General features: G+C 40.2%; 4 protein-coding genes across 8 annotated transcripts in view; all 4 read left to right on the forward strand.

Moving 5' to 3' along the window:
* The window catches only part of sez6a (seizure related 6 homolog a), a 36,348-nt gene extending 30,772 nt beyond the window's left edge, over positions 1-5,576 (forward strand). The window contains exons 10-17 of one of the 3 annotated variants that reach the window (XM_065260588.2): positions 335-531; positions 2,165-2,359; positions 2,837-3,028; positions 3,258-3,452; positions 4,046-4,081; positions 4,210-4,312; positions 4,418-4,517; positions 5,161-5,576. In XM_065260588.2, the coding sequence (XP_065116660.1) occupies positions 335-531; positions 2,165-2,359; positions 2,837-3,028; positions 3,258-3,452; positions 4,046-4,081; positions 4,210-4,312; positions 4,418-4,517; positions 5,161-5,190 (1,048 nt within the window). In that variant the 3' untranslated portion in view covers positions 5,191-5,576. Of the gene's footprint in view, positions 1-334; positions 532-2,164; positions 2,360-2,836; positions 3,029-3,257; positions 3,453-4,045; positions 4,082-4,209; positions 4,313-4,417 lie in introns of all 3 variants that reach the window. The other 2 variants (XM_065260586.2, XM_065260587.2) reach the window with 2 other exon arrangements.
* A 1,229-nt stretch (positions 5,577-6,805) lies between these two features.
* On the forward strand, positions 6,806-13,580 carry phf12a (PHD finger protein 12a). Of its 3 annotated transcripts, none has more exons than XM_065260591.2 (15): positions 6,806-7,368; positions 7,641-7,819; positions 8,712-8,784; positions 8,874-9,297; positions 9,382-9,502; positions 9,614-9,746; positions 9,826-9,990; positions 10,080-10,223; positions 10,307-10,835; positions 10,955-11,014; positions 11,089-11,232; positions 11,304-11,402; positions 11,486-11,568; positions 11,664-11,802; positions 12,624-13,580. In XM_065260591.2, exons 1-15 carry the CDS (start codon positions 7,303-7,305, stop codon positions 12,974-12,976), a joined length of 2,712 nt encoding a protein of 903 aa, XP_065116663.1. In that variant the 5' UTR covers positions 6,806-7,302; the 3' UTR covers positions 12,977-13,580. The 3 variants fall into 3 exon arrangements, with proteins under 3 accessions (XP_065116663.1, XP_065116662.1, XP_065116661.1); XM_065260590.2 differs by having other exon boundaries at positions 6,807-7,368; positions 9,614-9,743; positions 10,916-11,014; XM_065260589.2 differs by having other exon boundaries at positions 6,808-7,368; positions 10,916-11,014; positions 12,624-13,579.
* Positions 13,581-13,793: 213 nt separating this feature from the next.
* On the forward strand, positions 13,794-16,420 carry dhrs13a.1 (dehydrogenase/reductase (SDR family) member 13a, tandem duplicate 1). The gene is made up of 5 exons (XM_065260584.2): positions 13,794-14,075; positions 14,273-14,391; positions 15,473-15,596; positions 15,690-16,016; positions 16,094-16,420. Exons 1-5 carry the CDS (start codon positions 13,949-13,951, stop codon positions 16,351-16,353), a joined length of 957 nt encoding a protein of 318 aa, XP_065116656.1. The 5' UTR covers positions 13,794-13,948; the 3' UTR covers positions 16,354-16,420.
* Positions 16,421-18,260: 1,840 nt separating this feature from the next.
* Positions 18,261-24,917, forward strand: dhrs13a.2 (dehydrogenase/reductase (SDR family) member 13a, tandem duplicate 2). Its single transcript, XM_065260585.2, has 5 exons — positions 18,261-18,468; positions 18,641-18,759; positions 20,825-20,948; positions 23,602-23,928; positions 24,210-24,917. The coding sequence occupies exons 1-5, from the start codon at positions 18,342-18,344 to the stop codon at positions 24,467-24,469; spliced, it is 957 nt and encodes a 318-aa protein (XP_065116657.1). The 5' UTR covers positions 18,261-18,341; the 3' UTR covers positions 24,470-24,917.
* Positions 24,918-25,215: the final 298 nt, after the last annotated feature.

Genomic DNA, 25,215 nt, shown 5'->3' on the forward strand with positions numbered 1-25,215 from the left:
TGTGACGCCTCCTTCTGTTAGAAATGCATCATTCTTCTTCAATAAATGGTTCATACACAAACAAATTTAACCTTCGCTCCAAACCAACATGATTTTTTTTTGTTCACAGAAAACATATTTAGTTCAGGCTGCTTTTGACATGTTCCTGTGTTAAATTTGGTATGGTGCTGGCAACAAGACCATGGGTTTGATTCCCAAGAAACTAATCTATATCTTAAATGTAACTGTAAGTTGATTTAGTTACGTGAATAAAGGGTATATAAGTCTAATGCTTAGCCAGACAAAACTAAAACTAAAATGTAATAACATACATGCATGTGTGATGTTTCATCAGTCTTCATTTAGGAATGAATGACATGCTGACGTTTTATGATGGGGAGGACCTGACAGCCAACATCTTGGGACAGTACAGTGGTTTCCTTCCTCGATTTAGTCTCTACACCTCTACAGCCGATGTGACCATCCAGTTTCAATCTGATCCAGCTTCTAACATCTATGGCTACAATAACGGCTTTGTGGTGCATTTCTTTGGTAGGTGACACTATAAATGTATATAAAGGAAATACACTCACCTAAAGGATTATTAGGAACACCTGTTTAATTTCTCATCTAATCAACCAATCACATGGCAGTTGCTTAAATGCATTTAGGGGTGTGGTCCTTGTCAAGACAATCTCCTGAACTCCAAACTGAATGTCAGAATGGGAAAGAAAGGTGATTTAAGCAATTTTGAGCATGGTTGTTGGTGCCAGTCGGGCCTGTCTGAGTATTTCACAATCTGCTCAGTTACTCGGATTTTCACGCACAAACATTTCTAGGGTTTACAAAGAATGGTGTGTAAGTGGAAAAACATCCAGTATGCGGTAGTCCTGTGGGTCAAAATGCCTTGTTGATGCTAGAGGTCAGAGGAGAATGGGCCGACTGATTCAAGCTGATAGAAGAGCAACTTTGACTGAAATAACCACTCGTTACAACCGAGGTATGCAGCAAAGCATTTGTGAAGCCACAACACGCACAACCTTGAGGCGGATGGGCTACAACAGCAGAAAAACCCATCGGGTACCACTCATCTCCACTGCAAATAGGAAAAAGAGGCTACTATTTGCACAAGCTCACCAAAATTGGACAGTTGAAGACTGGAAAAATGTTGCCTGGTCTGATGAGTCTCCATTTCTGTTGAGACATTCAGATGGTAGAGTCAGAATTTGGCGTAAACAGAATGAGAACATGGATCCATCATGCCTTCTTACCACAGTGCAGGCTGGTGGTGGTGGTGTAATGGTTTGGGGGATGTTTTCTTGGCACACTTTAGGCCCCTTAGTGCCAATTGGGCGTTGTTTAAATGCCACGGCCTACCTGAGCATTGTTTCTGACCATGTCCATCTCTTTATGACCATGTCACAAAGCTCGAATCATTTCAAATTGGTTTCTTGAACATGACAATGAGTTCACTGTACTAAAATGGCCCCCACAGCCACCAGATCTCAACCCAATAGAGCATCTTTGGGATGTGGTGGAACGAGAGCTTCGTGCCCTGGATGTGCATCCAACAAATCTCCATCAACTACAAGATGTTATCCTATTAATATGGGCCAACTTTTCTAAAGAATGCTTTCAGGACCTTGTTGAATCAATGCCATGTAGAATTAAGGCAGTTCTGAAGGTGAAAGGGGGTCAAACACAGTATTAGTATGGTGTTCCTAAAAATCCTTACACTTTCAGATATAAAGGTACAAAAGTTGTCACTGGGACAGTGCTTTTTGAAAGGTCATTATATGTACTATTTTGGTACCTTTGAGGTACCAATATGCACATTTTAGATACAAAAGTGTACTTTTTAAAAAGGTACCACCCCAGTAACAACTTTTGCACATTCTTGTACCCTTTTTTCTGAGAGTGCAGGATATATAAATAAATTGACTGAAAACACTGAAATCTCCTGGAAAGCATGGTCAACTGTATATTTCCAAAAGTAAATGAAACCTGTTTGGAGAGGGGGTGAAAAGCCTCTAGTGCCATAGAAATGCCTAGCTGCTTGGTGATGCCCATCACTGGCACCGACTCTCACAGCAGCAAGATTTACATGCAAAACTAAACATTACACATGCAAAATCTAAATATCACATTTTTCCATATTTTTCTCTCTCTGTCTTCCGAATACCAGAAGTGCCACGTAACGACACCTGTGCGGAGCTTCCCGAAATCCCCAATGGCTGGAAGAGCACATCTCATCCTGACATGACCCACGGAACCGTGATCACCTACCAGTGCTACCCAGGGTTTCGCCTGCAGGGTTCGGAGATCCTGATGTGCCAGTGGGATCTAACGTGGAGTGGAGACGTACCCATCTGTGAGAAAAGTGAGAGCTAATGACACGCTTAAAGGTCACAGCAGATCATTAGTGTGTTAAACGTTTTATTGATGCGCTGTTGTGTTAGCAGCGCTAAAGGTCATGGGTTTGATCCATAGGGAACATATATACGGATAAAATGCACTTTGGATATTACTGTCTGCCAAATGCATACATGGAAAACCTGCTGCATAGAATAAAAGCAGTTCAGCTGCCACCTACTGGTAAAATTAGGTAAAAACAGCTTACTGTTATAATAGATGCCAATTTACTTCAATTGCATCAACATAATGACATGCAAACAGCATTAATTGCTCCGGTGGGCCAATTAGCTTATAAAAGCTGTTAAAAGTTGCTAAAAGTTAGATGCTTGTTAAATAAATTTGAGACTTTTGAGTGTTGTTCATATAGGTTTTTATGTCCTGTGTTTTTACTCAAGGAAGTGCATGGTTAAGTCATAGTTAATTTTTTGTTATGTTTGCTCAGTTATGTCATGTGAGGATCCAGGGCTGGTGCAGAACAGCCACAGAACTGTGACCGGTTCTCGTTTCACTGTGGGGTCTTCAGTGGAATACATTTGTAATAAAGGTTACTCGCTTTCTGGCCCTGGAGTGCTCACGTGCTACAGCCGAAATACTGCAGACCCCAAGTGGAGTGAAAGACTGCCCAAATGTGTTCGTAAGTATATAAGTAGATGATCCTTGACATTCACACGTATCTGCACTGCCTTATATTGTTTTATAAAGTTTGATCCAGCTCTGAAGCTAAAACAACCCATACATTGTTTATTCCAAATGCACACTCGTTCAGATTCTGCATTTTGCTGACACCTAGTGGATGAAAGTTGAGGATACTGTGCTGTGTTTGTATTCAGATGTTGAACCGATGTCTTTGCGTTTCGCTCTAGCTGAACGATACGAACCCTGCAGTAATCCGGGCGCCCCGTCAACAGCTATCCAGAGTTCAGAGAAAGCTTTTTTCCAGGCAGGAGAGTCTTTGAGTTTCTCCTGCCGTGCAGGCTATGAGCTCCGGGGTGAATCCAATATCCACTGCCTCCCTGGACATCCATCACAGTGGAGCAGTGCGCCTCCTATGTGCAGAGGTATGAACTGCACTCTTTTGCTTCCACTGACTTCCATAGTAGGAAAACAAATATTATGGAAGTATTGTGATAAAATGATGAAGAAGATATTTTAATAAATAATTGTTGAAGTTACCCCATTGAATTCCATCTTATTTTTTTTCCTACTATGGAAGTCAATGGTTACAATCAGCTGTGTGCTTACCATCATTTATCAAAATATCTTCTTTTGTGTTCATCAGAAAAAATAAGTTCATACAGGAACAACATGAGGATGAGAAAATAATCATAATAATGACAGAATTTTCATTTTTTGGTGAACTATCCCTTTAAATTATGTGCTGTACTATTTGAAAAGTAAAGGTTTGTTTTGTAAACATTAGGCAAGCACAGATAATACATTTTCTTAATGAATTCATTAATTGAAAGCAATTTCACATGATGTTTGCCCAGTGGAAAATTTATTTGAAGCATTTAGGTAAAATGGACTTTCAATTACGAGTGCATGCATAATAATCTCCCTTAATGCATGCAATGTAGATCTTGTTTTTTTTTACACTGTTTGTCAATGCTGATGTTTATTTTTAGCGTTTCTTGTAATTGTTGTTTTGCAGCCTCATCTGGAATCGTAGATGAACGCAAACTAAATGGTGACATCTTTTTAAATTCTCATATTTAGTTTTATTCATATGTAAAGTTTCCACCACCTATAAATCTCATTGTTATGATTTATTGTGTTGATCTCATTTATACCCTGTGTAATTTTCACTTTATCTAGTAGCCGCTGGAGCAGAATTTGGTGTGAATATTGCCATCGCAGTTCTGATTCCTGTCGCTGTGGTGCTAATACTTCTCCTGGGTGTTTTCCTTTGCGTCTCAATGTAAGTTGCAATTTTGGTTTTAAATAGTGATGTAAATAACCCTCTACAGTAGGTACATGTTTTGTATTTAATTGTTTTTTATAAAGTTGTTTTCTGTGTCTCTAGAACTCAAAGCAAGACCTTTCGACTTCCTGGCTCTTCTTCTCCACCTTACGACAACATGACTGAAGAATCTGCATTTGACAACCCTGTTTATGAGACAGGAGTAAGTATGGATGACTTGAACTTGAGAAATGTGGGCTCACACAACACCATCGTCCTGTCCTGATCTACCCTGCCTGCCATTCTGTCATTCACCACCAGCAGAGGGAGCCATTCTGTCACACTGTCTGCCATTACATCATCTGACTGATAACACAAACTATTATAAATAAATGTATGGATTGAATGCACTGGGGGATTAAAGTGTAATGTAATGTAATTCTTTGCTATCATGTAAATTATCAATATTTATTTATGTTTCTGTTTATTAGTATCTGAAAATAATTTCAGTATTGTAATGGCACCAAAATTGTACTAAATACCAATTATATCATAGCAAACTTATAACTATTTATTTGTATGTCTTGTGTTTTACGATTCTTCATAACTCTCTTGGACAACACAATTTTATTCAAACATCATTTTAATTTTTATCATTTTTTAATTCAAATGACAATAAAATGTAATGTAGAACTTGCATTTGTTTGCACATTAGAAATGACATTTTCCATTAATTACATTACGATACAATGCTTTGTATTTCCCCTAAACAATTCTCATCCAAGTACACCCATACAGCTTTACACTGTTCTGACAGGCAAGTGATCACACGTCTGTGGTCCTGTAATAATTTGTTTATCTTTCAGGATGCAAGGCAATATGAAGTGTCTATGTAAAGTCCATTTATCACACCTCGCCAAATAGATAACATCTCAACGTTTCTTCATTCTGCTGGACCACTGTACAGTTTCTCCAGAAGACTTTAGCCAGCACAGAAAAGATGATGGAGAATATTTGTTTCTGCAGCACATTGGAGGCTGAGCCCCATCTCGTAGCCTTTTATCTGGTAAAAAAAAAACAAGACTTACACTTACACAGCAGTGGATTTTTGTTGGGAAAAGGTGAAAACGGTTTCTCCCCACATGAAGCAAAACCCATGGGACTCTGTCTGAACACTAGTGATGATGACAAACTCATGTCTTTGTTGGATTATAACACACTGATGTTACTGCATGGGAGCTTCTTTGCAGAAATCTTTGTAAATAAAGACTTTAGACAACAAGATTCTGTTGTGTGTTTAATATGCAATATTAGCTGCTGCTGTCATTGAACAAGATACCAGAGTAAAGACCATGCAGAGAGTCAAAATGATCACATTAATCTTTTGCTTCTTATGCTATAAGCACCCACATTAGTATTCCCTTAAAAATAAAGGTTACTAAATGGTCTTTGTTGGGCTGTATGGTAACATACACAACTCTTTTGTCGCAAAAGTTTTTTAGACAAAAAAATAGAAGAAATTGTTATTTTAAGAAACTTTAAAAGTTTGTGGGGGGAACCAAAATGGTCTATGAGAGCACTGCAACGAAACATTTTTAGCATATTTACATTCTCTATAATCAAGGATTACAATTTTATTATTTAGATTATAAATAATCAAAATCTATTTAAATAAACAAGAATAAATGTTTATATAGTCCAAATTATGAATGATTGTATGATTAAATGAATGAACAAATGCATGAATAAATGAATGAATGGCCCTATAATGTCAATGATCTCTAATTAAAAGTTTATAAAATAACTTGCTATTAAATATATATGCTATAAACCTGTACCATAAGAAATGTTTAATATTTGCATCCATGCATCTTCAAATTTTGCTTCATTTCCTCCCTTTCACGTATTGGTTCATATACCACCGGTCACGACACGAGCCAATCAGAAGCCAGAAAATTCCACAATACAAAGAAGCTCGAACATGTATACAAACGAGATGACCATCTCTGTTTAAAACTCTTATCGGTTAATGTGTTAAACAAATATCCAAAATTTCACAAAAACGGCACGTTACAGGTGCACAAAATGATTCTATTTACAGAGACGATATTAAACGGAGAAAAAGCGCAAGATGGCTCCTCTGCTGACTGGTCGTGTAGTGATGTCTGATTCGCGAATGAATCGGTGTTTTGAACTGACTCTTTTTAATGATTCGTTCAGACAAATCAGGTGAGAAGATGATAATACTTTTTTAGTTAGTGACATGGTGGAACCACAAACAATACAATACCCACAAACTCTATAAAAATTAAGCTATTTCTACGTTTGATAATAAAAAAAATAATATTTTGAAACTATAATGTAACTGTAAATGGTTAAGAGATATTTAGAATAAACGAGTGTATAACATACGTTTTAATAGGAAAGCATAGTAATAAAGTATTACTGGCGTAAATATTTATTTTCTGCAAAAATGTAACGGCAAGCTGAAAATTCCGTATCGTATCGGTTCATTGAGACGAACCGTTCAAACGAATCGATTCCAAGTTCAAACTCCACTGACTGCGCTCTACGCATGCGCACAAGGGTTCGTGCGTCAGTTCGCGCGAGCGTTTCTTCATCACAACAGAGACGCTCCTCCGTTAAATCCGCTGTTCACCGGGTTAAAAACGGCGCTTTTTCGCTGCTGCCAGCTCCTCGGAGGAGTCGTTCTTTGGGGCGCTAGATGTTTGACGTTCTCGCATCATGGGTTCAATGAATGGTTCCGTGTTTTTGTTATTCTGTCTCTTACCGGGCCAGAGTCTCGCACAGCACCGGAGATAGAGGCCTCCGCGCGCCAGCTCGATTAACGGAGAGCCCGCGCGGAGCGGCGAGACGCACGGCGGGAATTCTGAGGCGATTATATTAGACGTCAGAGACTCCGCTCGCCTGACAGGAGGTTAAAAACCCCCGGTAAACGGCGTCCAACGACTGAAAGAGTGGGAACCGAATCACCGGGGCCGGTGTTGATGTGGGGTGAAATGGAGACCCCAACAATCATGTACGATCTGGACACCTCCGGCGGGCTGATGGAGGTAAGACACACAAACACAGACACGTTTAATTATCTCCTCACGTGCACCTAGCGACATGTTTAGCGGTTAACAGTCTCCTTGTAACTTAGCCGTTAGCTTGAAATACGTGCACCTACCAACGGCTGTCATTTCACCGTGAACTCAAACCGGAATTTCCGTTGTAACGTACGGCGCGCGCCCAGGGCCCAACAAAGGCTCGAGCGCGCGTACGGAGGCGATGATGCCAGACGCGCGCAGATGTTCACTAATGGCTTTCTGAATCTCTCGTTCAGAAAATCCAGACTCTCCTGGCACCGCCCAAATCTGAGGACGGGGAGAAGAGAAGGAAACCGGACAGGAGCACCAGGAGAGCCGGCAGGGCCACCAATCACGACACCTGCGACAGTTGCCGGGAGGGAGGAGACCTGCTATGCTGTGACCACTGCCCCGCTGCTTTCCATTTACAGTGCTGGTGTGTGTCATCTTGCATTGGTTTGTGGGTGATGCTTATGGCAAGCTGCTGCTTAATAAGGTTTCTTGCTGAAGCAGTGTTACTGTAGCTCGGTTGGAAAAACATTGCATTAGCACCACAAAGGTTGTGGGTTCAAATCCTTGGAAACACGCACTACTGAAATATAAACCTATTTTGGATAGACGTACCTGTCAAATGCACAAGTGTTGCTGGACTTTAAGGTCTCTTGACGTAGACTTCAGTGTGAAGAGCGAGGATAGGAATTATTTAAAGGCTTTTTTAATGTTTCTCATGGGCCTTAGTAGTTTTTAGATGTACTAATGGGCCTAGTGTGAATTGCTTTATCATCAGAATTAATTTTATGTTAAAGTATATAGTTTCATTCATACATATGTACATGCATGCATGCGTATGTTGCTTAGTGAGCATTGCACTTGCAGCACCAAGGTCATGGGTTCGACTACCTTGGAAACACATGTGCGTAGCTTGAATGCACGTTCATCAATGTAAATGTGAATGCAATGCAAGCTTATTTTCTCATTGTTTATTCTGTTCTGTGTCTGGGAGCTAAAAGGATTTTGTGTATGTTTGACACTATCGAATCTGCGAGCTGGGCTGAACATCAAAGGGTTGTTTTGAAACCCACAAGTAGACTGGAAGACAAAAAAAATGGTTTTCGGGCATAGAGCTGGTTGCATAAGAAAAGTGGGCATGTCACACCGAAAGTAATGTGCATCACGTTTTCCTTATATTAAACATGCATAGTGAGGTTTATATATCCCGTCTGTGGTTTACTTACTCGTATGTTCAGTTGTTATATTCAGTTGCCATTGTGTAACTGTGTAAGTTGAAGCCTGCAGTTTAACCTCTGACTTTGTTTACATTTCCTCAGTAACCCACCATTGAGCAGAGAAATGCTGCCACCTGGTGACTGGATGTGTCATCGCTGCACTGTTCATAAGAAGGTTGGTGTCCTCCTGTTTGTTATGCAGCAAATATTTTGTTAATACTTTCATTTGTAATTTACTTAAATCTTAATTTGACTCCTTTATAGAAGAGGGAACAAAAGAAAGAGCAGATAAATGGTCTTCTGGACCGACAGTTGAAACAGTTGCCATCTCCAGCCCCAGAGCAGGAGTGCGGGACGCTACGTCTAGACCCAACCGTGGGGTCAGGCGGCATTGGGCTACGGGCCGCTGTCGCTCAGGTTCGACTCCTGGAGAGGCGACCAAGCAGCCGACCGGCGACCCCCAACTCCAACACCTCCTCCAACGACACGCCCACACCATCGGAGCAGAACGACATGGAAGAAGATCTGCTGGATGTGGAAGACGAGGCACAGGGTTCTGAGACGGAGCTCTCCAACACCTCAACCACCCTCAAGAGACCTTTCGACCTCCTAATCGCAGCTGCCATGCAAAGGAACCCCACGCAGTTCCAGCTCCCGAACGATTTTACATGCACGACTGCACTTCCAGGTACAGGACAGATCCAGTTGATCTTATTAGAGAAATTACAGGTTGTCAGTGATTTTGAGATGGTATGCATTTTATTTCTCGCAGGCACTAGCAAAAGACGACGGAAAGACGAGTTGTCGGGGAGGAACGCGAAACGGCCACAGCACGAGCTGGACCATTATGGACTCGTTCCACTGCCGGTTAAAGTTTGCTACACATGCAACAGGTACAATGTTTTGTGTTGTAAGACATTTACAGCGCTCATATCCATCATAAAAGCAAAAAGTTTAGAAAAAATAAAGTCAACTGTCATTTTCGCTCTCTCTCTTTCTTCCAGGAGCTGCAGGCTGGCTCCATTGATCCAGTGTGATTACTGCCCCCTCTTGTTTCACATGGACTGTTTGGACCCGCCTCTCACTGCCTACCCTACAGGCAGGTGGATGTGTCCCAACCACATCCAGCACCTGGTAGTAAGGAAGCCTCTTACAAACCTTTTCAAGTTTACACAAATGCACTGAGCTACAAATAAATTGTTTCTGTTCCTCACAGCTGAACCAGAGGAGTCTAAACTTTAGCAACCGCTGCCAGCTATTCGACCAGTTTCAGGACTGCATATCCCAGCATGCAGTGAAGCTCGACTTCCTGCAGCGGGTACATCGCCAGCACCCCCCAATACGACGGCTGGGTCACGCTCAAAGCAGGAGGACTCTGAAGGTCATCCATCTTTTTAAATCACTATATGACAGCGTGGATTGACAATGGAGATGTTAAAACTCATTCAGGTTTTCCTTTGACTTTTTTAGGTTCCGGATGCAATAAAGTCTCAGTACCAGAACCCACCCGTCCTGACGGCCACCGCAGGGATCCGTGAGGGGGAACTGATCTGTACTGGCATTCCAGAACCGATTGTCCCGCAACACATAGCCAGTGAAGATGAACAGCGTGAGGTTCGTCTAATTTTTTTTTTAACTGTATCCCTTATATAATGATTATAGTAAGTTTAGTGAATGAGCTTTATGCTTCGGTGCAGTGGCTCAAAGACGTCGTTTCGCTGCAGTGCAGCATCATGAGGCATTTATGGAACAGGCCAACATCTTCTTCACCCCGGGATTCGGAACAACATGATGCAACGCTGTGCAAAGACTCCCATCCCGCCCTCTCACAGGACACACTAAACCTTGGGAACAAAATGGTTTGTAGCTTATGTACAGACGGACTGTGTCAGAATTGTCGGACCACAAACGGCCACGTAGACAGATTAGTTCAGCCCAATAGGATTCAGGGTCCTGTTAAAACCCAAGATGAAACCCCCGCTCCGCCTAACCACTCCAGCTCAGGTGCTGCCATCAAGACGGAGGATTCTAGTTTAAAATCTTGTACAGCCACCAATGCCTCTTTCAAATCTGAGCCCACTACTCCATCATGTGACCATGTGAAAAATCCAGCCCCCTCGAAACTCTTTGTGTCTTATGTAAGTACAGAAGCACATGCGGTTAAGTCACTAAAATCGACGGCAGACACCGGTTCAGGCCACCAGAGATCTTCACCCTCTTCCTGTGGTAAGAACCTACCTGTGTAAATCTTTGGTTGACCAAATAAAAAAAAAAAGAGATAATGAACAGCTGCTTTGTTTTCTCAGATGGCTTCAATTTGGTTAAAGATGTGTTTTCTTGCACAGAACTTCCTAGCGTGTCAGAACTGTCAAGCCGGTTAAAAGACACCATGCAGGGAAACGGAGGTGTGTGTGACATTTAGGTTTCCTTAAAGCCTCCTGGCTGCAGCTTTCTGATTATTTAACTCTCTTTGTTGCAGAAGTGGAACTCGGCTCATTGGATGAGAGGTTTATAAAGCTCTTAGCCTGGCAGCGGATTCAGCAGCTCTTCGATTCAAAGTCCTCTTCCGTTCCGAGTAATTCTCCCCTGTCTGTGTCACTTCCTCATAAAAAACACAGCGAAGGTATTGATCTCTGATCTCTGTTTTGCACAGTTCGTGAGTAAACATGTTTATAATTGAACATCTCTGTGCAGCAAAAAACAGGGAGGTGCAGGCGAGAGCTTCACTTTGTGCTGTCTCTGGAAAGGGAGCAGCTGTTCGTATGTGCTATAGGAGTCTGTACATTGGGACGGGTGAGAATTATCCTGTGACAAACATCAGGAGAACATATTTCAACCCTGCAGTATTTTAAATGTGCCTTTTTTTGTCTCCACAGGTGCTGATATGGACGTGTGCCTTACAAACTATGGTCATTGTAACTACGTTTCAGGGAAACATGCCTGTATTTTTTATGATGAGGTATGATCAGTTAAATGTTTAAGATTGGTCTGGACAGAAAGAGGGGTGTTTGTTTACTTCTGAGTGATGGAATTTATTCATACTTTTTTTTTTAGAATACAAAGCAGTATGAATTGCTGAACTATAGCGAACATGGGACGATGGTCGACAATGTATTATATTCCTGTGACTTCTCTGAGAAGACAAGCCAGAACCCATCCAGCAACCTGCTCACCAAAGTACAGAACATCATTCGTAAGTTTATAAATTTTGTTCATTAATTGGAAACTTTTGGATACTAAACCGCAGTATTTGTTCATCACAATAGCATACTATCGTGTTACTTTTGAAGCAGAAGCAGTACAGTGTACGTTATGCAGTTTTTTTTAAACCCAGCGTACATTGTATTCGTAGGTCGTGCATGTGCCTACAGGAGAATGTAGTATGTAGCCCAGGACAGGGCTCTACACTATTTTTTTGCACTGGTGCGCCTAACTTTTTTTTCTTGGGTGCACCAGCACAAAAGTTAGGTGCACCCAAATTTTTGACTGCATCGCATTAATAGTTCACCCAAAAATGAAAATTCTGTCATAATTTGTTGCACTTTCGAGCCCTGGCCCAGGAGATGCATTGCATTTTGTCGCAATGCTTCTGAATACACATACAAGTCTAATAAACTATACTTTGCAAGGCAACCCTTTGTGTAAACATAAAAACAGACTATACTCTAGGCTTTAGTGTCTCGTGTTGGAACTGTGCTAGGATGACCTAATGCCTTTGGCAAAATGTGCAGTATACAGAGGACAGCTTGTGGAGCGTTGTATCCCACAATGCAATGCGTTTAACATGACCTTCTATGCAAAATTCATGTATCTGTCATTTTGGGATGAATAGTGGTGTATGATAAATGTCAATGTTTTTCAGAGATAATTAAAGTGATATAAACTCATTCAATGTAATGAGATCATGTGACACGGTTTTGTGTTAAATGTTCTGCATGCAATTTCAAAGTGTATGCTATACATATTACAAATTTCCTTTCATACTATACGGTCATTAATTAAGTGTACTTGCAGGTCGCTGCAGGAAGAAGGAGCAGGATGTGTCCGGGATGGACGTGACCTCTGTGACGGTGGGTGGAGTTATGAGCTGCCAGTCCCAGGATGCTCCCATTACTCCCTGTAACTGTAAGAACAGTGGATCTAGTCTGATTGGAGGCAGCGGTGCAGGATGGGAGGGTACTGCACTCCTCCATCACGGGAGCCACGTCAAACTGGGATGCTTGCAGTTTATCTTCAGCATCACAGAGTTTGCCAACAAGCCGCCCAAAGCAGAGATCAACACCTGCAGCCTCACTCCCGCACCTAGCCAACAGGGGGAGCAACTGAGCAAAGCTGCTACTCCACTTCAACACAACCTTGTAGCTTAAATCCTAAAGCACCTACCTGCCTCTGCAGCAACCTGTACATGATCGGTTCCCTTATTATTTAATTGTTTATACACTTGCATGAGATTACATTTTTATATATGTGTAAATATAAATATATATATATAATTTCTAAAACTCTTAGCAGGTTGCACGTAGGTTTTGTGTTTATTTCAATAACGTGCATTTTTAAAGGGAGACTATCATTATCATCGTCTATGCTTGTGTAAAGAAAACATCTTATATTTTCTGCCAGTAACAATATTTTTTATATTATCATGCAATTTGTTTTTTTTATCATGAATTGAAGCTTTTATTTATGTACTCTAAATGGAGTATAGTCACATCTGAGGTTCCTTTAGCTCAGCTCATGTAAAGTCACTCATGTAAATATGTATCTATTGATGTGAATAACCAGAGATCCACGTGACTTAAGTGCAACGTGTTTGTATTATTTCTGTAGTGCGCCATTGAGTTCATGTCCAGATTTGTATGTGCTGTTTCATGTGCTCTGTAAATACAGTTTTCACCAGATTCACATGTAAAGGATGTAAATACAAAACAGATTTTAAATAACATGCTTAAGAAATCCACTAGCATGGAGTCACGTTCATTCAAATTTAGTTGTAGCTCAGATTAGTAATGCTCTTTTTAGTAAAGTATTACTTTTGCTAATACTCAAGTTAGGTGGGGTTTTATTGAAATGTCCAGTATAACACGTCATTGCATTTTGTCCAGTGACTGCGTGAAAAATCCCTTTAGATTTGCCCTGATGATGGGACCAGGGCCATGAATATTACGTAATCTCGGGGCGGGCTCTTTCAACCACTGCATTTTTATCACTACAGCAGTTGGACGAGTTTTGTAATCTTGACTGAAATAGGGCGGGTTTGGTTTTGCTCCAGATAACTTTCGTGTTTCAGTGGGGTTTTCTTAAATAAATATAACTTATACCGCTACGAAAATTTGAATACGATGCTCGCGGTTTTATTTATTTGCGGAGGACTCGTCGCTATTTACCTGCTGCTGTGCGTCACGGTTTTGAAAATACCCAAATGTAAAAGCACAGCCAAACTGCACGGGAAAACTGTCATTGTGACGGGTAGGAGTTCAATTCTTGCACTTGTTTATTCTTTTCAAATAAGCTAACCCTCCTCTGTTATTTATTTATTTATTTAAATATTTGCAAACAACTTTAGTTCGTTTCCTATCTCGTAAACAGGCGTGTTGCGCATGCGCCCCTGAAAATCATGCATTCCGATAAAAAAAAAATCTTAGGAGACGCATATTGTGTTTTAGGAGCAAACACTGGTATTGGTAAAGTTACAGCTCTGGACCTGGCGAGGAGAGGAGCTCGGGTGATTTTAGCCTGCAGAAACGAAAGCAAAGGCCTGGCTGCGGCCACAGACATCAAAAGGGTGAGACCAAAGAATATGTTAACAGTTTTATTACTATGGAAAAGTGATCGAGGTGACTGTCTGAGGCCACACCAAAGCCCTCTATGGCCGTTCTCAATCCGAAGGCTGCAGCCTGCGAAGGTCGCATATGCAGGCTGCATACGTCATCAAGCCTGGTTTATTTAAGTTACCTGAGCATTACATTCGCAAGTCATAAGCATATAACAACAATTTATGATTAACTAAGAAAAATAGTCAACTTTATAATCGTTAATTTTCTAAAATAAGAGCGTTTGATGACCTATAAAACCTGGAAAGGCGACCTCTGGAGGATGAAGCCTTCGGATTGGGCTGCACCACACGCTTGCGAAGAAAGTCCCGCCTTCCAGTAAAGAGCCAATCGTAACAGACTTGACGTTTCTTTGTGGGAGGGGCTCAGTCAGTACCAGTACAGAGCACCTCCCACAAAGAAACGTCAAGTTTCGCTGAATTACGTGTTTTAGCGCAATTTAAGTTTAATAAAGTACATGTATGGTACAGTTGATGTCAGGTTGAATAGGTCGACTGTAGCCAGTAACTTCCCCCATTCAAGTTAGTAGATAGGACTTGGTCTTGTATGAAAAAGCTGCAAAGGAGTTCTGGCTAGAGGGGATACAGCTACGGCCAAATCTCGAAATGTTGGGTTTAGGGTTAGGTTGAGGGTAAGATTACGATGAAAAACAGCGGTTCTGGCTATATAGTATACAGCTACGATCTAAATCCAGTGTTGGGTTTAGGATAAAAACAGCGCTCATCCTGTGAGATTTCAAGAGATTTGTCGTAACTGTATCCCTCTAGCCAAAATACGATTTTGCTACTGTTTGTCACGTGTTGCCAGCAAGATAAACTTGCTAATTTTCTTTCTTTTTATTAAACAGTATGTATTGCTTTTAAACTATCTTTAATAAATCTATTCGTATTTTCAATTTTGGTACCTGATGTACAAATTGAAACCAACCAATTATTTTTGCAAATTCTAGATAGTACTTAAAGATGCATTGTGCATGTAAAATAACTGTTGCATGCTGTATCGATTAATATGTTTGATTTGATGTGCACGTAGGAAACTGGAAACAATGATGTGTTTTATATGCACTTGGATCTGGCAAGCCTGCAGTCTGTGAGATCATTCGCTGATAACTTTCTCAAGAAAGAATCCAGATTGGATATCCTCATCAACAATGCTGGTAGCTGAGAAATATTCCTTTTTGGCATAATACAAATACTATTATTTCTGCAATATTTTTAAAGCTGTGATGTTATTCACTTTCTGTTTGTAGGTCTTTTAGCAGGTGGCAAAACTGAAGATGGCTTTGGAATGATCTTCGGTGTCAACCACCTCGGTCACTTCCTTTTAACTTTGCTCCTGTTGGATCGGCTGAAAGAGTCCGGTCCCAGCAGAGTTGTCACTGTCGCTTCACTGGCTCATTTGTGGGGGAATGTTGACTTTAACTGCATCAACACTCATAAAGATTTGGGGTTGGGAAATTCATCTATGGTCTTGTTGAAGCTGTACGGTCACAGCAAACTTTGCAATATGCTCTTCACTCACGAGCTGGCCAAGAGACTGAAAGGCACTAACGTTACCTGCTACAGTCTTCATCCAGGTCAGTGGTCTAAAGTAACAACATGATGAAGTAGACTTGAAATATATGTTTATGAGGTTGTGATTTGGTTTTTTTAGGAGCCATCAAAACTGACATCAACAATAACTGCAGCTTATTTTGGAGGCTGATCATGATCCCAGCTATGTTTCTTTTCTATACCGATGTGCAATCTGGAGCTCAGACATCTCTTTATTGTGCACTTCAGGAGGGTCTGGAGCCTCTGAGCGGATGCTACTTTTCCCAGTGTGATGTGGGAAAGGTTCCTGCTAAAGCCAGGGATGATGCCGTAGCTAAAAAACTTTGGGAAGTCAGCGAGAGCCTCTGCGGTTTAGCATAAATATGTACCACTATAGTGAATTGCATTTGCACAAATTCAGGGGCACCAATGTACATCTTCAATAAAACATTAGGCTTCATTCATAAATAATTGTGCATTAATTGTGTGCTAAAACTAAAGTTCTCATACAAATGTTCTTCCTGTTTCACAACAGGTATTCTCATAAAATGAGTACATCTCCATATAAGGGCTTTCCAAACAACCTCCCAATACAGCTATTTGTTATTCTTTGTAAACCCGTCTTTAAAGACGCAATCTCACCTGAGAACACACAAAGGAACACCTACAAAAAAACCAAGTGGTTTCTTTTCAAAACCACTTATACAAACAAAAGTCCCTTTATCAACTTGAAGTAATTAAATTTTTGTGCAGAACATATTGGTGCTATATTAATCTTAGCAAGCTACATAGCAATCTTTTTGTTTCTCAAATACTTTTGTAGCATTACTAAGTGAATTTCTCGAAATACATTTATGAACAAAATCATTTTGGCTAGACAATTGTTGTTGTTTGTGTCTAGTTTAAATTGGGTTCAGGTACTATCTATGTAAGTCGCTTTGGATAAAAGTTCCACGAGTGCAACATTGTTTATAATGACTGTTGGTTAAGAAATGTTTATATAGATAGATAGATCGATATATAAATAGATTTGGTTAGTAAGTTTCCCAATACAACAAGTGGTTGTTGTCATACCAGTGTCAAGTAGGTGAGGTCTTTACTGTGATGAATGGCACCTCTCCCTCTCTAAATATGATTTCATCTGGACATCGTGCACTATTTCTTGTTTACTATCAAAGAGTGCCAACAATTCATTTCAGCCGAATTACTAATGTGAGACTGAAAATAGTTTGGAAGTGAGTAATTATGGTGTTATCAGATATGTATGTGCATGCAAAATAAACAAAGTAAAACCAGGGTTCCCACAACTTAGTTAACTTCAAATTCAAAAACCTTTTAAGGACTTTCCAGGTCCAATACCCTCAAATTCAATTACTAAATGTGGAGACACATTTCAAGTCAGAGCAAGGTTACATCGTGTTACCTTTTAAGATACATTGTTACAGTTCCCTTTTGAGGGAACTTGCGCTGCGTCATTGCGGTGATACTTTGGGGACGCCTCCAGGGGTAAGTGCGTCTGAATCTATATATCAAATTCAACCAATCGTGAGGCTTAACAACAAAGACGGGGTGACGCAGGAGCCAGGGAGTATATCGCTATCAGAAATATTGCCAAAGATGGCATTACAGGGACGCAGGAAGTATGGCAATGGAGACGCAGCGTCTCATTCCCTTCTCAGGGAACAACAGAGAAGTTTTCATGTGTCAAACACAACTATGCAAAAAAGCATACAGAAGATATAAGAATTAAAAGCGAACAGTTTAGCACATGTGCTTAAAAAGTCTAGAAATTTTATGATATTATCCTACACTACACAGGGAATAATATCTTATACTTCTTGCATAAAATAGATTTAAGCACTTTCAATGACCTGTATCTATGTATGTATATTTTCAAAAATGTCCCTGGGCCTGGATTTTTATCCCCCAGATTCACAAACTTTCAAGGACCCGTGGGAAAAAGGAAAATTATTTTATAATATTAAAAGAGTATTAACCATATTGGCATATTGAAAATCGTGGTTTTACTATTGGTTAAAGTATAAGGGATTTTTTTAAAAATTAAAAAAATAAATTAAGTGAAAAATGCATCTCACAATTGAAGTGCAACATGTTAGCAATGTAACCAGGTTTTTATTTCTATTCTATTGTGAGGGTGACCAATTTAGTTTACATTTAGATGAAAGTATCTTGCAGTAAATCAAAACGTCATTGGCAGACTATTGTTGGTACGAGCACGCGCAAACCGGTCCGGTGAGAGCGCAATCAGCGCATGGCGTGATAGAGAAACCGTAGACCGGTTTATCAGGCTCCGAGTCGGATGCAAGCGCATAAGAACCGCTCGCCGCCTCGTGCACCAGTTCACAATCATGATTCACCTCATCGTCGCCGCCGCTCTCGTCGGAGGTCTTTATGCCGTGTTAGTTGAGACCCTGTTTAAGAAGTCCAAATGTAAAGCAACAGCTGATATGACCGGGAAAACGGTTATAATTACAGGTGAGTGCTTGCTTAGATTCAGTTTACAAAGTCAATGTTACTTGCCTGTTGAAATTACACGGTGGTCACGTGCGTTTATCGCGCTGACTTTCCTCTTATTGATATGTGACCACAGCCGTAATCGTTTGTCCGTGGCACGTGTTTTATTCTGGTGTTTGTTTTGTTGTTTCAGGTGGAAATACAGGTATCGGTAAGGCCACGGCTCTGAATCTGGCTGCTCGTGGTATGAGAGTGATCCTGGCTTGTAGAAACCATCAGAAGGCCGAAGCCGCAATCAACGACATCAAGATGGTAAACACAAAATCTATTGTGTGTGTGTGTGTGATTTAAGGGAATATGGCGAGACAAATTGTCTTTTAATGTGTTATTTGTCATAAATGGATTTTAGTTTTAAGTAGAGAGGTCTACAATTGCATTCCAAATTTAAATCTTTTTATTGGGGACAGTACATTTATTAAAGTTGTAGTGAGCAGGAAAACATTGTGAATTAACAAAGGCTAAAATATAATATAAAAAATGTGTTGTTGCTAGTTACAAGTGCGTAAGGTAAGCACTTTAAGTTCAAGAAATTGAGGACTATTGCGAAATGATTGCATTTCCATTAACCGAAGATATGTTACTGAAAGTATTTCCTTTCCTCTTGCGATAAGTCATTTCAAACATCGACTGATGTTGATGGGTTTACTAATATCACATCCACCGCCCTAGGCATTAATATTTGAAGGAGACATATAAGTGTTATCCAAACATTAATGCCAAGGAAAGCCCCTACTTTGGAGCGGCAACGTATGTGTTTCTTGGCGGTAATGGTAGATTAATTTAAATCAAAAGAGATGGTGTTAACCAGACATTATTGGCAAGGAAAGCCTCTATACGTACTTGGGATCAGACACATATTGAGGCGTTTCTGGGAGGTTTTAATACATACATACAGAGTCATCTTTAAATAATACTTATGTGACTTGGGCTACTTGCATCAGGTGAACTGAAAATGCGAATACACCATTTCCATTGCAGTTTTGCGAAATGCACCTTTTCAGAATTGGTGGAAAAACCACCTCATGCGAGCGTAAAAACGTTTTTGTGGATTTGACCTGTTTCCATTGGCTGTATTTTCAATTTGCAGTGTCTGTTTGCGCAATTTGAAGGTTCCAATTTGAATGGAACTGCCGCTAGTGTATACATTTTATGGTTGTCTTTTTAACATACTTTTTTCTTGACTTGTGATGAGATGCTGTAATTTTAAAAAATGAAGTTGAATTAGCTTAACTTATTTCAGCTTTATTTAATAAGTTACAGCTATTGAATTCTGCTCAAGATAAAACAATAGTAAGTTGAAATTGCATGTCTTATAAAAGTATTTACGTGAGCAAGAGCGTGAATATTTTTCAAGTCTAAACATCCTGTATCCACTTCTCATGTGTTTGGAGATAAAACATGAATCCATTTAAGAAAGATACGCCGTCTGGCCAAGATTGTAGGGAAATGCAATTGGATTCTTACTAGTAAACGTTAAATCCAAAGGTCTTTGTTCATCATGGTTTTCTTGTGAGAATTGAATTAGAGTTCATGAATTTAAAGGCATAGTTTACCCAAAAATGAAAATAATGTCATAAATGACTCACCCTCATGTCGTTCCAAACTCGTAAGACCTCCGTTCATCTTCGGAACACAGTTTAAGATGTTTTATATTTAGTCTGAGAGCTTGTTGACCCTTCATTGAAACTCTAGGTACGGTATACTGTCCATGTCATGACATCAGTGGGTCAGTTAGAATGTGTTGAAGCATCGAAAATACATTTTGGTCCAAAAATAACAAAAGTTACGACTTTATTCAGCATTTGAATAATGACATACGACGTGGCTGATTTTTGTGCGCCCGGGCTTCGATTACTAAGGGAGACGCACGCTGTAAGTTTGAAAAAAAATTTGCAAACATGTCTGATGATAAAACGTCATCAGCGTCACTGCAGTCATGTGACTTTAGTCTCGCGCATGCGCTTCACAACAGAAATGGAAGCGAAGACAATGCTGAATTTTTTTTTTTTTTCGATGCTTCAACACATTTTGACCCACTAATGTCACATGGACTACTTTGATGATGTTTTTATTACCTTTCTGGACATGGATAGTATGCCGTACGTAGATTTTCAGTGAAGGTTCAACAATCCCTCAGACTAAATATAAAAAATCTTAAACTGTGTTGTTCTGAGTCATTAATGACTTTATTTAAATTTTTGGGTGAACTATCCCTTTATTCCTACTAGTAAAAATACAATTAGGACCAGAAACATTTAAAGATGATTTATTTTTCCATACAAGTATTGACCGTTTACTGACATATATTGGTTTTCAGGCTACAGGCAGCAATGATGTCCTGTTTATGGAACTTGATCTCGGAAGCCTTAAATCCATACGATCTTTCGCCGAGACATTTCTCAAATCAGAGTCCAGGCTTGATCTACTCATTAATAACGCAGGTAAGCAAAACTTCAAACCTGGGGTCAATTAAACATCAACCCGCTGAAAAATACCAATACAAATTAACACAGACTTTCTAAGGGGGTGTGCACACCAAAGCTTTTAAATGCGGCTGAAAACGCCAGGCGGACGCCGACTGCCAGCTTTTTTCAGCCGACTGCCAGCTTTTTTTCAGCTGAGCGCTTTGTTTACTTGATTACTTCTGCTTTGTTTGTCATTCGTTGAACGATGCACCGGTTGGTTGTTGTGATGTTTATTCCCCCCTTTCTCCATTGTGATCGCACGGCCGTGTGAGAACTGACTTTGACGAGGGGAGCGTTTCCCCCAAAGTTGAATATTTTTAAACTCTCAGCACTGAGTGTGGAAAATCCACGAGCTCCGACTTTCAGCGGGAAAAAAATCGCCTGCTGCTGGAAGCGCTGCGCTTCCATTGGAAACATACGCCATCCGCCGGAATAAAAGCTTTGGTGTGCACACCCCTTAAGGGATTATAACAAGAATTGTATTGGATTTAAAGGGGTCATGACATGTTTTTTATTTTATTTTATGTTCTCAGAGGTGTACTTATAATAATTTTTTTTTTTTTTTGCCGAAAAACATACACATTTAAGTAATTTATTACCTTTTTCATCATTTTTTTCCATCCTCTGATTGAAACAGTCTGATTTGTGTGTTTCCCCTTTAAGAGCGTTTGGCCTGGCTTGGTGTCTTGCCCACTTCTATGATTGACAGCCTGCATGCTGCGGCTACTACGCAGCTTTACTACAAATACAGCTTCTCAAATGGTCTTTTAAGCACATTGTGTGTTTATTCACGTCACAGACAGACAAACAATCTCACAAAGTTTTTACCACTAAAGGAAGCATATAAATGAATCACATGCGAACAAAGTCATATCATTCTAAGCCAGTGTGGGTATCGGGTTCATTGAATGCCAGTGTGCGAAGGCAATGACATGATGATGTGCTGTGTCTTTCTCTTGGGAGGCTGCAGACCTGAAGCAGGCAGGTCATATGAAAATTAATATATCTATGTATGCGTCACTAATACAGCTATTTTGCTGCGTTTTTTACTGACGAACGATTACACAAAGGCTTTTGTTTTTAATAAGGAGGGTGTGGTGATAAAACTTGCAGGATGTATTAATACCAAGACCTGTTATTTGTCAATAGATCAAGGCAAAATTGATTTCTAATGTCATGACCCCTTTAATGGAAACCATAATGGTCTTTGGTGGTTCTTTGTGTTGGGTTCTGATGGTGAGATGTTAACAGGTGAATGGGAACCAATAGAACATCATTAAATCCCACTGGAATAAAGGATTTAAAAAATATATTTTGAAATTGAGACTATGACAATAACTGTACCATCCACGTACATGTCTCTCACTGTGACCATTTCTTTACTGGACCAAACTGAAAATGTGGGGTCTAAAGGGGGTTGCACACCGGCCGCGCAGCTCAGCGTCGCGCCGCCCCGTGTCGAGTCGCGTCTAGGACAACTCTGAGGTATTGTAAACCGGAAGTGCACATTAAATAGCGCGAGCTTCGTCAGATAGCGTCTACTTCAAAATGCAAAATATACGTTAGCAGCCAATGTTATTCCTTAATGATTTGGGACAAATATAATGTTATTTAATGTTAAACTATGTGAGTGGCGCTGTGTGGCGCGATAGGGATTTGAGCAACTTCCTGAGTCACAGCTGGGTGGCGCGGACAGGCACCACCTGGTGGCGCCGGTGTGCGTATACTCATAGAAAACAATGTGTTCGTTTTTTTTTTTTTTTTTTTAGAATGGCGTGGCGCGCAATCCCCTTAAGAGTAATGACTTAAAGGGACACTCCACTTTTTTGAAAATTATACTCATTTTCCAGCTCTCCTACAGTTAAACATTTGATTCTTACCTTTTTGGAATCCATTCAGCTGATCTCCGGGTCTGGCGGTACCACTTTTAGCATAGCTTAGCACAATCCTTTGAATCTGATTAGACCATTAGCATCGCGCTCAAAAATACCGGTAATCAAAGGATTTCGATATTTTTCCTATTTAAAACTTGACTCTTCTGTAGTTACATTGTGTACTAAGACCGACCGAAAATTAAAAGTTGACATGTCCGCAAAGTCCTTGATTATTACGCCAGAATGAGAGTATAGTTCCTAGCCATATCTGCTTAGAAAATCACAACTTTTAATTTTCTGTCGGTCTTTGTAACTACAGAAGAGTCAAGTTTTAAATAGGAAAAATATCGAAACTCTTTGAATATTTTTAAGCGTGATGCTAATGGTCTAATCCGATTCAATGGATTATGCTAAGCTATGCTAAAAGCGGTAGCGCCAGACCCGGAGATCAGCTGAATGGATTCCAAAACGGTAAGAATCAAATGTTTAACTCTACGGGAGCTGGAAAATGAGCATATTTTCAAAAAAAGGGGAGTGTCCCTTTAAAAGCGTGTTTATATGCAATGTGGTGGACACCGTGTGGTAGATGCCAGTTTTACACTTTTTATTTTTTTAAAGAGCGCTGCTAAGCATAAAGTTTGTGGGTCAGGTGCTGCAAAAAGCAGATAGGATATGAAGTGGTTTATAATACTCTGAATAGCCCAAACCAGCCCCACACCACATAAAGAAAATGTTGTATGACCTTTAATTTGTAGGTCTCGTGGCGGATGGTCGAACGGCAGATGGCTTTGGCATAGAATTTGGCGTCAATCATCTTGGCCATTTTCTGCTCACGTGTCTTCTGCTGAATCGTCTAAAGGAGAGTCCTGCGGCCCGAATCGTCACAGTGGCCTCCATGGCTTATCGCTGGGGCAAGATTGACTTTGATTCTCTCAATGCCACTAAAGATCTGGGATCAGGAAGATACAGCTGGCAGTTTTTCCAGGCTTATTGCAACAGCAAATTATGCAATGTCCTGTTCACTCACGAGCTGGCCAAGAGACTGAAGGGTTCGAATGTGACCTGCTACAGTGTTCATCCAGGTAACATTTAAGGCTTTTAGCACATTTACAGGACATCTTTATCTTAGATCACACTTGTGTTGGCTTGAATGTTCAGTATCAAGAAGATCTAGACTCTCTGGAATGTTCAGAGACATTTCCTAAATGTGTTGATTGAAGTATTGTCCAATGATTTGTTGGGTTTAAGATCTGAAGTTTATTCATCACTATGTAAAGTTTATCACAGAAACTTCAAGTATGGTGGCAGATTAGCCAAGCTAGACCCATGCATAATATTGTATCACCTTTTTTCCACCGTGCAGGTGTCGTGAAGACCGAGCTTTCCAGACACGTGAGTCTCTGGCAAAAGGTGTTTATTGAGCCGGTGGCTAGACTGCTTTTCCTGGATCCAAAGACCGGAGCGCAGACAACCCTCCATTGTGCCGTTCAGGAAGGAATCGAACATCTGAGTGGACGTTATTTCTCCTGTTGTGCTGTGGAAGAAGTCTATGCCAAAGCCAAAGATGACGCAGTGGCCAAGAAGCTCTGGGATGTGAGCGAGAGACTCTGTGGACTTTCTTGAACCCGCAAGAACTGTTTAATTTCTGGTGGATGGAGACCCTTTGTGGTGTTTGATGAAATCTTACACTTAAAGAAAAATTAAGTATGAAGTAATGAAGCTGACCCTGGAAGTTTCTATTGATGGATGGAATAATTATTTCCCAAGTTTACAGTGTTTCTTTTACTTGTATAGTTAAATATGTGTTGTGGTGTTTTTTTTAATGTATTAAAGTATGTAGTGAATAACAATTTTTCTACTTTTTATCATTGAGTGTATGAGATTACACTTTTACGCTTTTATACGAAGAGACTGTTCACACCCATTACATTTTGAACTGATAATGCAATGCTTTACCACTGAGCTGTACAGGAGACGTATGTTTGACATGATGAAATCAAAACTCAAATCAACTGAGCAACATGATAATTAACTCTTTGCCAGTATTGAAATAAAATTAGTGTAAGAGAGACTGAAATGTTGCAACCGTGTGTAACAATCCAGCTCTAAACTTTGTGTCTCACCCAAGGATACGTCTTTGTGACTTTGTCATGCTGGTTGTGTAAAATCAGGTCAAGTGAATGATGCTCTAAAAACAATTTTACTGTAGATTGCATCTCATACAGGTTTTTCCAGACCTACATACCTCCAGGTTCAGCTTGAAAACAGATCGTATTAAGGTGTTTGAGCTGGTGTCTTAAAAGGCACATCTCAAGATGTGTCCAATGATCAAACTTACTAATGTTAAGTATGCTCGACCTCATATATGA

The sequence above is a fragment of the Paramisgurnus dabryanus genome, chromosome 10 (genome assembly GCF_030506205.2).
Source record: "Paramisgurnus dabryanus chromosome 10, PD_genome_1.1, whole genome shotgun sequence".
Taxonomy (NCBI): domain Eukaryota; kingdom Metazoa; phylum Chordata; class Actinopteri; order Cypriniformes; family Cobitidae; genus Paramisgurnus; species Paramisgurnus dabryanus.

What these genes read in the sequence shown, in the direction of transcription:
- phf12a (XM_065260589.2), top strand. Translation starts at nt 7,303, where the DNA reads ATGTGGGGTGAAATGGAGACCCCAACAATCATGTACGATCTGGACACC. An exon ending in CACCATGCAGGGAAACGGAG is followed by an intron (nt 11,015 to 11,088) that starts GTGTGTGTGACA and finishes TCTTTGTTGCAG; the next exon opens with AAGTGGAACTCGGCTCATTG. An exon ending in GAGTCTGTACATTGGGACGG is followed by an intron (nt 11,403 to 11,485) that starts GTGAGAATTATC and finishes TTGTCTCCACAG; the next exon opens with GTGCTGATATGGACGTGTGC.
- dhrs13a.1 (XM_065260584.2), top strand. Translation starts at nt 13,949, where the DNA reads ATGCTCGCGGTTTTATTTATTTGCGGAGGACTCGTCGCTATTTACCTG. An exon ending in GAAAACTGTCATTGTGACGG is followed by an intron (nt 14,076 to 14,272) that starts GTAGGAGTTCAA and finishes ATTGTGTTTTAG; the next exon opens with GAGCAAACACTGGTATTGGT. An exon ending in CGGCCACAGACATCAAAAGG is followed by an intron (nt 14,392 to 15,472) that starts GTGAGACCAAAG and finishes ATGTGCACGTAG; the next exon opens with GAAACTGGAAACAATGATGT.
- dhrs13a.2 (XM_065260585.2), top strand. Translation starts at nt 18,342, where the DNA reads ATGATTCACCTCATCGTCGCCGCCGCTCTCGTCGGAGGTCTTTATGCC. An exon ending in GAAAACGGTTATAATTACAG is followed by an intron (nt 18,469 to 18,640) that starts GTGAGTGCTTGC and finishes TTGTTGTTTCAG; the next exon opens with GTGGAAATACAGGTATCGGT. An exon ending in CAATCAACGACATCAAGATG is followed by an intron (nt 18,760 to 20,824) that starts GTAAACACAAAA and finishes ATTGGTTTTCAG; the next exon opens with GCTACAGGCAGCAATGATGT.